Source organism: Lissotriton helveticus, chromosome 11 (assembly GCF_964261635.1).
Source record: "Lissotriton helveticus chromosome 11, aLisHel1.1, whole genome shotgun sequence".
Classification (NCBI taxonomy): Eukaryota; Metazoa; Chordata; class Amphibia; order Caudata; family Salamandridae; genus Lissotriton; species Lissotriton helveticus.
Window position 1 is genome coordinate 625,308,392 of NC_136072.1, and position 12,147 is coordinate 625,320,538.

Consider the following 12,147-nt stretch of genomic DNA (forward strand, 5'->3'; position numbering starts at 1 on the left):
TAGGCTTAGGTTAGGTACACCGGGGTAGATGTATCTTAGAAGCACCAGTTGAGTACGTTTACGTCACAATGTACTTGCAGATTGACTAACCTTAATATTCGGACACAGCAGGAGCGATGTAGTAGCTTATTTCACTCCTCCCTTGGAGCGGCACCCAAAGTGAGTTGATATATATATACAACTCTCCTATGAGGACCTCACCCAGGGAAGGGGAAAAGTGGAGAAATAAAACATAAAGGACTGGCAGCCAGAAACCATCTACAATGCCCGGCGACAGGGGAGGTATCATAAGTTAAGTCTGCATTCGGGTTCCTGCATAGGAATACAAAGAACACACATAAATACACTCCAGTGTGATGTATGCAGATACTAAATATATGGACGTGAGAATAACTTACTGCTATATGCTGCCACAATCTCCCATAGAAAAGATCTCAGAGCAAAAAGGCAAAAATAAAGTAAAAGTCAAAAAGAAACACAAGCTCTCCCCAAGAGTCCTTGAACTGTGAGTAAGTCTATCAGGACAAGAAGAAGCTACTTAGCTCAAACACGACGTCTCTTCCGCCTGTTTCTGTCCAAAAGCCTCGAGGATTTGTCTGGAAACAATAGGTTCTTGATTCCCAACACAATCGTAAAGTACTTAATCCGAGCCTCTCAACAGCTCTAGGTTTACAGTTAATTTCAGCAAAGTCAGAGTCCCATTACCAAAGACATCCATCTTTGATTTCTCAATACTGTCAGAGCAGCTCCCCAACGCGATACTGTGACCAAAGGGGCGCTTTCACGGTGCTCCGAATAACACTCCCAGCGCTCTCCCCCGCTGAAAAGGCAGCGCGGATCTGCAGCGCGACTCTTCAGGTCACTAGGGGTCAAATCCTTGATCTCTGACCGTGACTCGCCGCGTTCAGCGCGGCTTCCAAGCGTCTCTGAATACAAAAAGGGCTCCGAATTTCTCCTTCTTCAACAACACAGCTTCAGGTAGGCAATCAGGTGACAAGCACCGAGCACTGGCCTCAGAGAACGGATATAGGAAACAGAGGGGAAAGTAAGAGTGAGGAAACAAACAACAGACTACAGAGCAGGCATTCTGGGAGATGTAGTCTATACCTACAGGCGCCTAAAATGTGACAGTTTAGTCATGGTTTTATCTATGTATATATTTTATCTATTTTAAACACCGTATGGCTTAGAAACCATACATGCTTTTACAGTATTATTTCATAATACTCCTTTTACTGTACGCACTTTACTTTATAACAAGTATTGCAATTGTGGCAACTCACTTCTCTTGCATGAGAAAGAAGACTGTTCAATAAATAACCTCTTTTATTGAAAACGCCCGTCTCTCTGTTTCTCTGCGCTTCTGGTGAAACTAAGCATGCACGATTGACTGAGTAAAATAGTTATCTATTGTTTCCGGGACTCTGGAGATATACTCCTTTTTCAGGAGGGAGCAAAGTTGTCATGTTTATGCGGTTGTCAGAAACTAATCCCTTCTTGTCTATTCAGGAAAGTTAACACCTTGTTTACTCGAGAAAGTTTCTAGTGACCTCTGAGCTAGCTGGCATTCATAATTAAGTCTAACATATTCAATAGAGACCTAGTCGACCTAAGTCCTACGTCTGAACTATCGTTTATGTTATTCCAATGCGCAGAGCCTATTGGGAATATAGGAACTACACTACAGTAGCCCAGCTAGGTCCCAATGTAGTGGGAGGGGTGTAGTGACTCACGTCCTGTCCCAGTGGAGAAGGAGTGAGTGTAAGGCTGCGTGTCCCAAGGTGCCCGAAACCCAGTCTCAAAGCCTGGATGGTTCTTTAAGAGAACACCAGGTAGGGAGCCTAGGCTGTCCTAATGGGCCACCCATTGAGGGGATCCCCTAGTGTCTGATGAACTGGGAGTGTCTGTAAGCAGGCCTCCCTCAGTTCTGGTGTCTGTCAGTACCACTCCTAAGTGGAGGGTGCAGAAGTCCAGACTGAGAGTTGAGAGGGGGAAAGAGTCCCCAGTGGAAGAATCAGTGGAGCAGGGCCAGCCAGAAGGGCTGCGTCACAAGTGAATGACCATGGTGACACTACTTCTGTGCTGGGGGATCTTCGCGCACTGTCAGATGGACAGGGGTCGGGAGATCTGCGCCAGGCAGACTATCACACAACACATGAGTTATGTGGTACCCTCAGGGGGGGCATGCGAGCTCCCAAGGAAGTCCTGGTGCGCCGGGCAAGTGTTCAAACACCGGGTACAGACCATGGGTTGGAGAACCAGGTTCAGGTGTTGTCTGACCTGGAGGGAGGGACAACTGTAAACAGTGTCCTGACCAGTTGGTCTTATAGGTGTACCACTCCAGGTGGGAGGGTACAGAGCTCCAAGGAGGAGGACCGGGTATGAGAGAGCCCACACCAGTATTTTGTCCAGCCATCAGGTACAGGCCTGGGGCTGGTGGGTCATTGTCAGGATGTCATACCTGACCTGACAGGAGGGAGAGTGGACAAAGGGTGCCAAGCACCTGGGGTTACTGACCCACGCTCTCTGACGCCACAGAGGTTTGAGAGCCCGGAGAGGCATAAGGCCTGGGTGTCATCACTGACTACTGTCAGTGGCCACTGTGGTGCTGCACAGTTGGTGTCCAGAGGTGAGGAGAAGGGTTCCCCATGGGTTAGCTTGGTGGGCCCTGAGAGTATGGACAGAGGAAATAAAATGGGTTCAGATTGGCGTAAAACTGGAATATGCCCCTGTTGTTGCGGGCCAGGGTCCATGTTCTATCGCCCAAAGCAGAGAAGCCCATCAGGGTAGAGATTATTCTCCCCCGCGTTTTGGCAGTAAGGGGGTTGTGTTGGACTTAGCCCTTTTGCATGGTCCTCCCTGAACTTTTTGCCTTCCTCCTGTATTTTGTCTGACCTTTTTTTGTTGGTTTTATGACTCTGGGCACTTTACCACTGCTGATCAGTGCTAACGTGCATATGCTCTCCCTATTGTAAATTGATGTATGGATTAGTGGCTCCATTATTGGCTAATTTGGTGTACTTGTCAGACCCTAGTACAGTGCACTGAGGATGCCCAGGGCTTGTAAATCAAACGTTATTGGTGGGCTTCCAGCACTGGTTGTGCCACCCACAGAAGCAGCCTGTAAAGTGTGTTTCAGGCCTGCCATTGCAGAACCTGTGTGCAGTCTGGTACTGCCATGTTGACTGAGCAAGTGCACCCACTTGCCAGTCCCTAAACCTTCCCTTTCCTGCATATTAGTCACCCCTATGGTAGGCCCAAGGGCAGGGTGCATTGTAGGTATAAGGTAGGACATGCTCCGGTGTGTGTGGCATGTCCTAATAGTGAACTACAGCCATTTTCGTTTTTCACTATTGCAAGGCTACCTGCTCCCCATGTGCCAGAATGGGCAGTTTGATTATTACATCTTATAATCCTAACTGACCCAGGGAACTAGGTAGAAATTTGAGGTTAGTATGCCTAAACTCAGAATGATAAAATGCATATTTTAGTGAAGTTTGTTTTAACATTCTGTGTTTGAAAATACCACTTTTTGAAAGTGGGTATTTTCTGGTCTAACCATCCAAGCCTGCCTCTGCTAGGTTGTGTATTCCTTGTCTGGAGTTTTAGTGACAGGGGCTGGGAGATTCCAGGAGACCGGGTGAGTCAGCACAGGGCTGAATAGAGCGATGTGCATGTAGATGGGTGGGAGGAGTTGCACCTGGGACCTTAATAGGGCTGTGCCTTCCCTCCACAATGTGGCTCCACCTCCAGCGGTGCGTCTGATGTCCCTGTCCTGCACTGTGAAAGGAAAGAAGGAGTCATGTAAACAGAATGCTCCAGGACTGACCAGAACTGGTTTGGACTAGGCAAAGGCCTCTCTGCCTTCAGAGAACAAAGAGAAACTGTGTATAAAAAGGGGGACCCAGACCCCAGAACTTCAGATCACTTTTGGGAAACAAGAAGAAACCTTTGCTGAGGAGAGGAACCAGAGCGACTGAGGAGAGACTATCCCTAAGCGTGAGGGATTGGCTTGCAGTGGTTGCCTGACTGCCAAAGAGAGGAGAAAGAACTTTGTTTGTATTTTCATCAACTTGTGAAGGATCTCCAAGGGCTTGCCTTCTGCTGAAGTCTCAGGGACTCTCTCTCATGCTCCAGTGCCTGTTTTTTTATCGTTTTGGCACAACTTCTCAAAATATCGTCATTTCTGTCCCCAGATCAAATAATTGAAAAATAATCCTGCCACCGGCTGCCTTGACTTAATGTTGTAAAGACTCAAGGTAAAATCTTTTTTCCTTCATGTTATTTCCTTCAGCGTGTAGTGGGTCACTTTCAAATCAGTGACAGCAGTCATTTTTCTTGTTACAGCCCAGACCCGCCTGACCAAAAGAGCCAAAGCGCTATTCCCAAAATTGAAGCCACACAGGCCACTACCTTCAAGGTATGCCGCACCACAATGCGGTTCATTTTGCACTTGAACACAATGGCGTTTGTTTGCAGTTTACTAAAAACAAACTCTTTATTCTTTTTGGAAAACAGTTCCCATGGACTCGTTCCCCGCCCTGATGAAAATCCTGTAAACTACTGGCAGGATTGGAAACGCGTCGGCACTTGACTTTAGGCATTTTGACATTTGAACTCATACATTTGTCTTCACACCAATGGCTTTTGATAGTCACATATTCAAAATGGGCTTACTGTGATTTTTTACACAAACGAATTCACTTCATGAGTTAGGGGTTGTTGTATTTGAAAGATTCACCCTTGCTCTCACATGTTGCTGTATTTATGATTTTCAAACTGTGATCGTTTACCTGTTTCTTGAAAAGTTTCTTTTTGATTCATTAATGTCCATGTATGTACGATTTAGCGCAATGTTTTTGCTTTATAATTGTTCACTGTAGATACTTACACATTGTTCGATTGATCTCCATATGGCTAGAAAGGAAGTCGATGGTTCTCTCTTTGTCTGCTCCTAAAATAAGTGAATTTTGTAACTTACGCATTGATTCAATGACAAAAGTTTTGTCGAGATAAACTAATAAATTTATGGTTTATCTCTAATCATTCAGTGTTTGCATTTTTGCATTGTTTGGAGGCATAGGCAAATTTTTGGTTTCCTCTAGTTTAGGCCCTGCCTACCCTCCCTCCCATCGGGCCAAGCCACCACTTTGGGTTAATGAAGTCTCAGGGACAACAGACTTCACCAACCAGCCCTCCAAGAGTTCTTTGGAAGTGCCTGCTATTGTATTGGGCTTTCTGAGGAACTGCCCTGGAAGCGGAGAAGCGTGTAGCCACTGCTACAGCTGTCTCATCATCGCCGAAGCGCCTCGCTTCGCCGGAGAAGAGGATCGACGTCACACCAGATGCAGCCGCATCACCGGAAAGCGTGTCACAGGACCTGTCGCAGCTCAGAAGAATTGTTGAGTCGCTGCACAGTCGTCGGGCATGCACACATCGTGTCGCATCCAAGAGAAGACACCATTTTTGTTCATTGCAGCGGATCTTCATCGCATCACGGCGCTGCTGGTGGCATCACCACGGAAGCGAATTAAGAAACCAATGCATCACCTCCCCTCACAGAGAAGAACAAATGCATCCCCTATGCATCAGGGGGGTCCCGACGCATCACCGTTCTTGCATGTAAGGAACCGACGCATCACCTTCGCTGCAACACTTTCGTTGTATAGAGTTACGCATCCAAAGGTACATTGAACTTAAAGTGTGGCATGTTACATCTTAAGAGAACTGAGCTATTTCTACCTAGTTTAAGTACAGTATTGTGGATTTTTGTCGTTTGCGGTCTTGTGGTAAATCTATATAAAGAATACTTATTTTTATACTACAACTTGTGTGGTGTCCATCTGTAGTGTTGTCACTGGGTTACTGTATGTGATCACAAATGCTTTACACACTGCCTCTGAGATAAGCCTGTATGCTCGTGCCACCAAGGTGGTGAGCAAGGGTTATTTTAAGAGTGTACCCCCTTACCCTGACTAGACGCAAGGGTCTCTATTTGGTCAAAGGTACCTACCTCTGCCAACTAGAGACCCCCAAATCTAACAATAGTGACCTAGCCCTATATAATCAATAAAATAAATATATTATCACAGTGAATTATGGTGATCTTTTGCACAAGCCCCTGATGAAAGTGGTACTAGAAAAACCTGCTCTGCAAGCTCTAAACGGTGCTTAGTTTCTGGCATTGGATCCCAATGTGGTGTTTACTACTGTGTAGGGTAGCTGCTTATAAAGGTTCTTTTTAATTCCTTCTTCCTCTAGGATGTAATCTTTAAGCCTTGAATCAGGCTTTCTTGCTTGGTATCTCATGACTAAGGCGGAGAGTTTTAGATTTATACATGCCTTGAGGTGTGGACATAGTACAAAGAAACATTCAACAATTATATGTAATGCTTTATTGTTAGGAAGGAATGTCATGTCCTTGCAGGTAATCCATTTGATATCCGGTTCTTGCCCCAGTGTAAGCATACTAAAATTTGGAATTCATGAAAAAGTGTCTAAGGTTAACAATGTTTTGAGTGCTCACTTCTCAGAAAAAAGCAAGAGAATGAGAGAGAGCATTTTTCCACTAAGGTATCAACAAAAGATCTGCTTCCCTGGCTTAGTATAGCAGAATCTTTCTCCTTTTGTGTAGCTTTCCTAACAAGCAATTGCTAGAAATACTTTTAAGAGTTAGAATAGGAATAAACCCAGCTTGGAAATTTAGTGGCATGAAAATGAATATAAAGCAAAATGACCGCTGCCGTATTTTTTAACTCAGGGTTAAATATAGTGTGATGTTTATTATTTTAAATTGTCTACGTTTTTTTAAGGAGCAAAAGGAAATTAATTCTCCGTTATTTTCAAAACATAAGGTATCAAATCATTCTGATGTGCTCTCTTTTTGCTAGGATGTTTTTTGGGAAATTGGAATAGCTTTTGCAATTTTTAATTAAAACAGATCCCAAAAAATATGATTTAGATGGACTTTTGTTAGATGGTTTGTCTTAATGAAATTGGGAAATGTTTACTGTTTTTAAGATATTAACCTAAACTTGTCTTATGAATATTTTGTTGAATAATGTTGAGCCAATGGTGTTAACATCCAATTTTAAAGTTCAAACAGATAACCATGAAGTCGAAATTAGCAAGACACTAAAACCAATATTGTCTGTGTTGTGTGCAGCTTTCACAATGTGGTGAAGATTTTTGTAGCTAAAAGTGTGGTCAACAATATATTTTATTCTGTTAATCTCTCCATGTAATCGGGTTTCATAAATTAAAATTATCCTGTTGCTCCGTATTTTTATCACAGTAAATAGACGAAGAGGTAATATAGCGCACTCCTTAAAAAGGCTCACCAAAACACATGTTCATGCACAACACAATCTATGTACAGCGCAAATTAGGCTTAAAAGATATTTGCTTTTGTTTACTCAGACGTCAGACAAATTTTATGTTTCACTGGCCTCCATTGTAAAAATGTTATAGAGTGCTAGAAAACAAATGGAATTTAATTATTGAAAATAAAATCTCACAGCTTGAACTTTTCTGCTAATGCTTTCCAGGGTGGAATTAACTCATAGTTCAGGATTTAATCATGGATTCTGTTGTCAGGAATTGCATTGTTACAGCAATTTTAAAATCTAATGGACTTGTGTAGTTTTACATTAATTTCAAACCCCACAACAATCAAAAAAGTAGAATTAAGTATGTTAGTAACTATTCTGATCTTCGTACAAATGACTCGATTAGTATCGCTCTACAAATGGGGAATAAAGACAGACAATTTTTGTGCGAGATTGTGGATCTGTATCCTTCTATCTTATTCATAAATAAGCATCAAACAAAATGCCCAAATCAGAACACACAGTTTCTTGTATCATTTTTACATACATTGTATTAAAACAGAACATATTGTTACTTTACTGCTAGGGTTTTAATTATCTATGTCCGTTTTTCAGATGTAGATGTTTGTGGCGTTGATGTATTAGGTTTTCTTTAAAACATTTCTTTTTTATATGTACATTGAGAAGTTTGAAGCATTACATATGTTTTAAGAAACCAATATATTTTTGTAGGTATTGCAACATTTCTTCATATTAAAAATCTTCACATTCCGTGGAAAATATAGCAAACACATGGATTTTCGTTATAACTCTTTTAATCTAATGAACACAATCCTTTTTACAGCGAGCCAGGGATATTGTTCACCTCCTTTTAAAGCATGCAGCAAACACAAACACCTTGTGGAGTGGCCACTCACCACTTTCTTTGGCAATTGCAAGTGGTAATGATCCGGTAAGGAATCACTGATTTCTTATTTTATTTCATGTTTCACATATAAATTACCCTGATGTTTTTTATTAAATACTTTGTAAATGTGTTCCTCTTCTAGATTTTTTGAAAAATATACAGCTTTTTAAGGTGGCAAACTTTCATATTCTATAAGCATCAATATTTGATTTGTATATCTTATTGCAGTGGTGATAATATGAATTGTGTAGTGAACAAACCTTTATCCGAGACTCTATCTACAATTCCACACTTCGTATTGCTATTTCAGGGCATCCTTTATTTATTCATTAGAAGCGAGATGCTCTAAATTTCACTGGTAGGATTTTACTGGAACTACAATTTTAAATCTGCGATATTTGATGTGTTTTCCATTAACTAAAATTCAGAATGTTTCAACAGTTAGTCTACTGTAATTTTCTCGGGTTTGTGGAGATGTAATTGGGCATAGTAATTCTACTGCTAATCGCTTCACCTGTGAAACTTAGTATGTCACTTGCCATAATAGTTTTCTTTCTACATTAATGTCGATACTGCTTGAGTATATCACTTAATCTATTCAGTAAATAAATGTCTGTGGCCAGTTCATGATTTATATTAATGTTTTTTGTAAATCCACCTACTCAGAGAAAATAGCTTAATAAAATGGAAAGACGGGAAAGCACAAACCATCATGATAAGTAGTTTATAATAACAGTGAATTTGCAAGTCACATTGTATCTGAGTGGGAATATTAAAGAAATGGTAAAAGTCACTTAAAAAAGAGAACCCAACAAAATACACAAGATGGAACATAAAGTCATGAGCCCATAGGTTGCTAGACATTGCACATAGACATTTTCTTCTACCTTATGAGAATTAAGGCTGAAGAAGGAATTAGCAGTTCCATAATAACATAGAAGTGGCATGTTACTTTTGTATTTGATCAGGAAATTTGCAGCAATGTGATAATTCATTTAAAATAGAGAACACAGCAAAAATCACACAAACTGAAATATAAGATTATATATACAGATGTGCTGCAAAGATTTCAGATTGTTTTTTCTGCCCTCTGTGAATGAAGAAAGAATAAGGAACTGGAAAACAAGTATCCTTCAATGTTAACCTGAAGTGTCTACTTGGTAATAATTCATGTGGCTACAGACGGATGTTGGGGGTCAGGCAAATAGGAAGTAATACAGTCTGATATGGCACAGCAATTCATCTATGGAGGGTTCTGCCCATTTGATATACTTGGACATAGTTATCTAATCTGCCTGAGAGTATCAGTTGCTGCTCACAAGATCTCCTTTGTCTGAAATATAGTATTACATCTGCGACTGTAACAGTACTAAGCCTACACACTTCCTTATTTGCTATTTTGACTTATGTCATAACAGAGTTACCAGCAAGATCTACGAGTCTGTCCCTCAGGATTGAAGTCAAAATTGCCCGGGCTGGAATAAATTGTAATACAAATAGTTGCCTGGTTTATTTTTTGGAGAAGGCTATAAAATATTAAATATTAGTAATTAGGCATAGACTTATTATTAGTGGCCCGGAGTGGTACCTCTTGAAGGAGTTCTGGGCCCAGATTATAGGACCCAAGAATACCAGACCCGGAAGCGATAGTTGAAAAACCACCAGACCCTTAGTCTCATGCTATACTGCGGGCAGCTGCTACACCCGGCCCACTCACACCCTCCTGCTTCACAAGTTCTGCTCTCAGCACTCCCACCACCGACTGTGTCTCCCCCTGCCACTCGCACCATGGCTCTGCAAATACACCAGCATCCATGTACCACCTGTTCCAGGCAGGTGGTGCATGAGTGTGGCTATGGGCCCATTAATTGCTATGGAAAGGGGAAGACATGCAGTTTTTTGTAATAACAATAAGTGGCCATGGTATGCCCAGACGTGGGTCCCTTGCTTACTTTGCCACTGGATTCAAGCTGGCCTGGCTGAGGTGGAGTGAAACTCCAAAACCGGTCACCGGATGCTTGTTTACAGTCCATGGAGGACCTGGACTGGCAGTTCGGGCTGGACTGTTCCCATAAGGCACAGGGTCAAGACTGATTTCCATATGGCTGGATCCAAACTGGGGTGGCTTATTGAGCAGAAGAATGATGATGGATTAAACCCAGATATGTGACTGGGGGTGAGTGGCTGAAAAGTTTCAGCCTTCCGTCCATCATCTTATTGTGTTTGCTTTGTAATAACCTTTGCCAGGTCTCTGACTTAAAGACCTGGTATTTGCAGACAGGGAAGTACGAGTGCCAGAGAAATGCGAACTGCAGGTGCAGTTTGCCCCATAGTTCTCTTATTCTCTTTTTGTTTTTCAAGGGTGGTAGGCGGATTTTAATCTGCTGAAAACTGCAGATTCTGCCAGAAAGCTTGCATTCCGTTTTTGTGAGATGTAAACAAGGAAACTCATTACTAGGTATGGGACAAAAGACTTGAGACAGAAAGAGATCAGTTTAACAAGTATTTTAAAGTTCTTATGAGCGACAAAGTCAGTCTCACTTTGTCAAAGAAACTATCCATGAGACTTCAATGTATTCAAAATGCAGCAGCCCAAATTATTAAAGAGCACATTACTCCAACCATTTTCCAACTCCACTGGCTCCTGGTTGTACATCGGATTTAGTTGAAAAGTGTTGTCATTATACACAGCATCAGGAACACTGACAACATGCATGGTATTTTCGGTCTGAAGATGAAGATGAGAAGGCGTCTGCAGCCCAAGAAAAATCAGTGTCCATCCACAGTTCCAGTTCTGAATCCGAACAGGAACAAGACTCAGAAATGGTTGAATTCTTCCAAGAACGTCAGATCCTGAGTACCTCTGCCCCTAATCCAAAACATAAAAAGTCACTTTCCACAGAGAAACCTGCTCACAGGCAACCACTGCATAAAAATCATGGCGCGCACCTAAACTCCTCTTCGGAAGCCAAGCCCTCAGGCTTGGCGCTGAAAGAAAGGCTTTCAGCAGGAGCCTCAACCTCCAAATCTGACAAAGGAGTCTTCGGACCAAAGCAAAAAACTTCTGATTCGTAACAGAATCAGCATACATCGAAACTGAAAGCAATTTCCACACCTAAACACTTCTCTTTTAGGCCCAAGACTTTTGCCATCGAATCAAAATCCCCAACCAGTTCTCAAGGCGATGGCCGAAAAACTCAATCCAAAGCAAAAAACATTGCAAATACAGCCTGGCACAAAGAAAATCCTGTGCATCCAGCAAAAACTCAAGTTTCCAAGAAGCTCTTGACACTTCACCACCCCCTCTTAAAAATCAAAAAGACAAAGACACTAGCCATACACAGCCACTTCTACATATGTCTCCACAACAACCTGTTGCTCCACTACTCATTTTTCACCTACGTCACGTGGGGAACACATTTCTCAACATCAATCCCCTTCACATATTGAAGACACAGATGAGGATTCATTAGATTATCCACAACTACAAGACTTTTGAGATGATTATGATGTTGAACCACAGGATAATACTGATTGTGACCTATATCTATCAAAGGCCTTCACCACCAGATGATGCCTCAGCTTTTAAACATTTAATTGCGAGGGCAGCAGCCTTCCAACAGGTCCCTTTACATAAGGATCCCATTGATGATGATTTTCTTTTTCAAACTCTTACTAATGGTGAAATAGGAACACAGTATTTGCCAATGTAAAAATGGGTTTTACATCATGCTGATGAAATATTTAAAGACCCAGTTAAAGCTTGCATTATCACACCGATATAGATAAAATGTATAAATCAGCCTCTTCAGACCCTATATACATTAAATGTCAATTACACCTGACTCTTTAGTTGTAGCAAATACTAGGAAAAGAGCAGGAGATGCTCCTCCACCGGACAAAGCGTCAAAA

The 12,147-nt window shown here is 41.9% G+C and overlaps 1 protein-coding gene across 8 annotated transcripts in view; it reads left to right on the plus strand.

The window, feature by feature from the left end:
• The window catches only part of ANKMY1 (ankyrin repeat and MYND domain containing 1), a 639,442-nt gene that overhangs the window by 317,345 nt on the left and 309,950 nt on the right, over nucleotides 1-12,147 (plus strand). For all 8 annotated transcript variants that reach the window (XM_078666447.1, XM_078666450.1, XM_078666454.1 and 5 more), the window contains exon 12: nucleotides 8,173-8,280. In XM_078666447.1, the coding sequence (XP_078522573.1) occupies nucleotides 8,173-8,280 (108 nt within the window). The remainder of the gene's footprint in view (nucleotides 1-8,172; nucleotides 8,281-12,147) is intronic.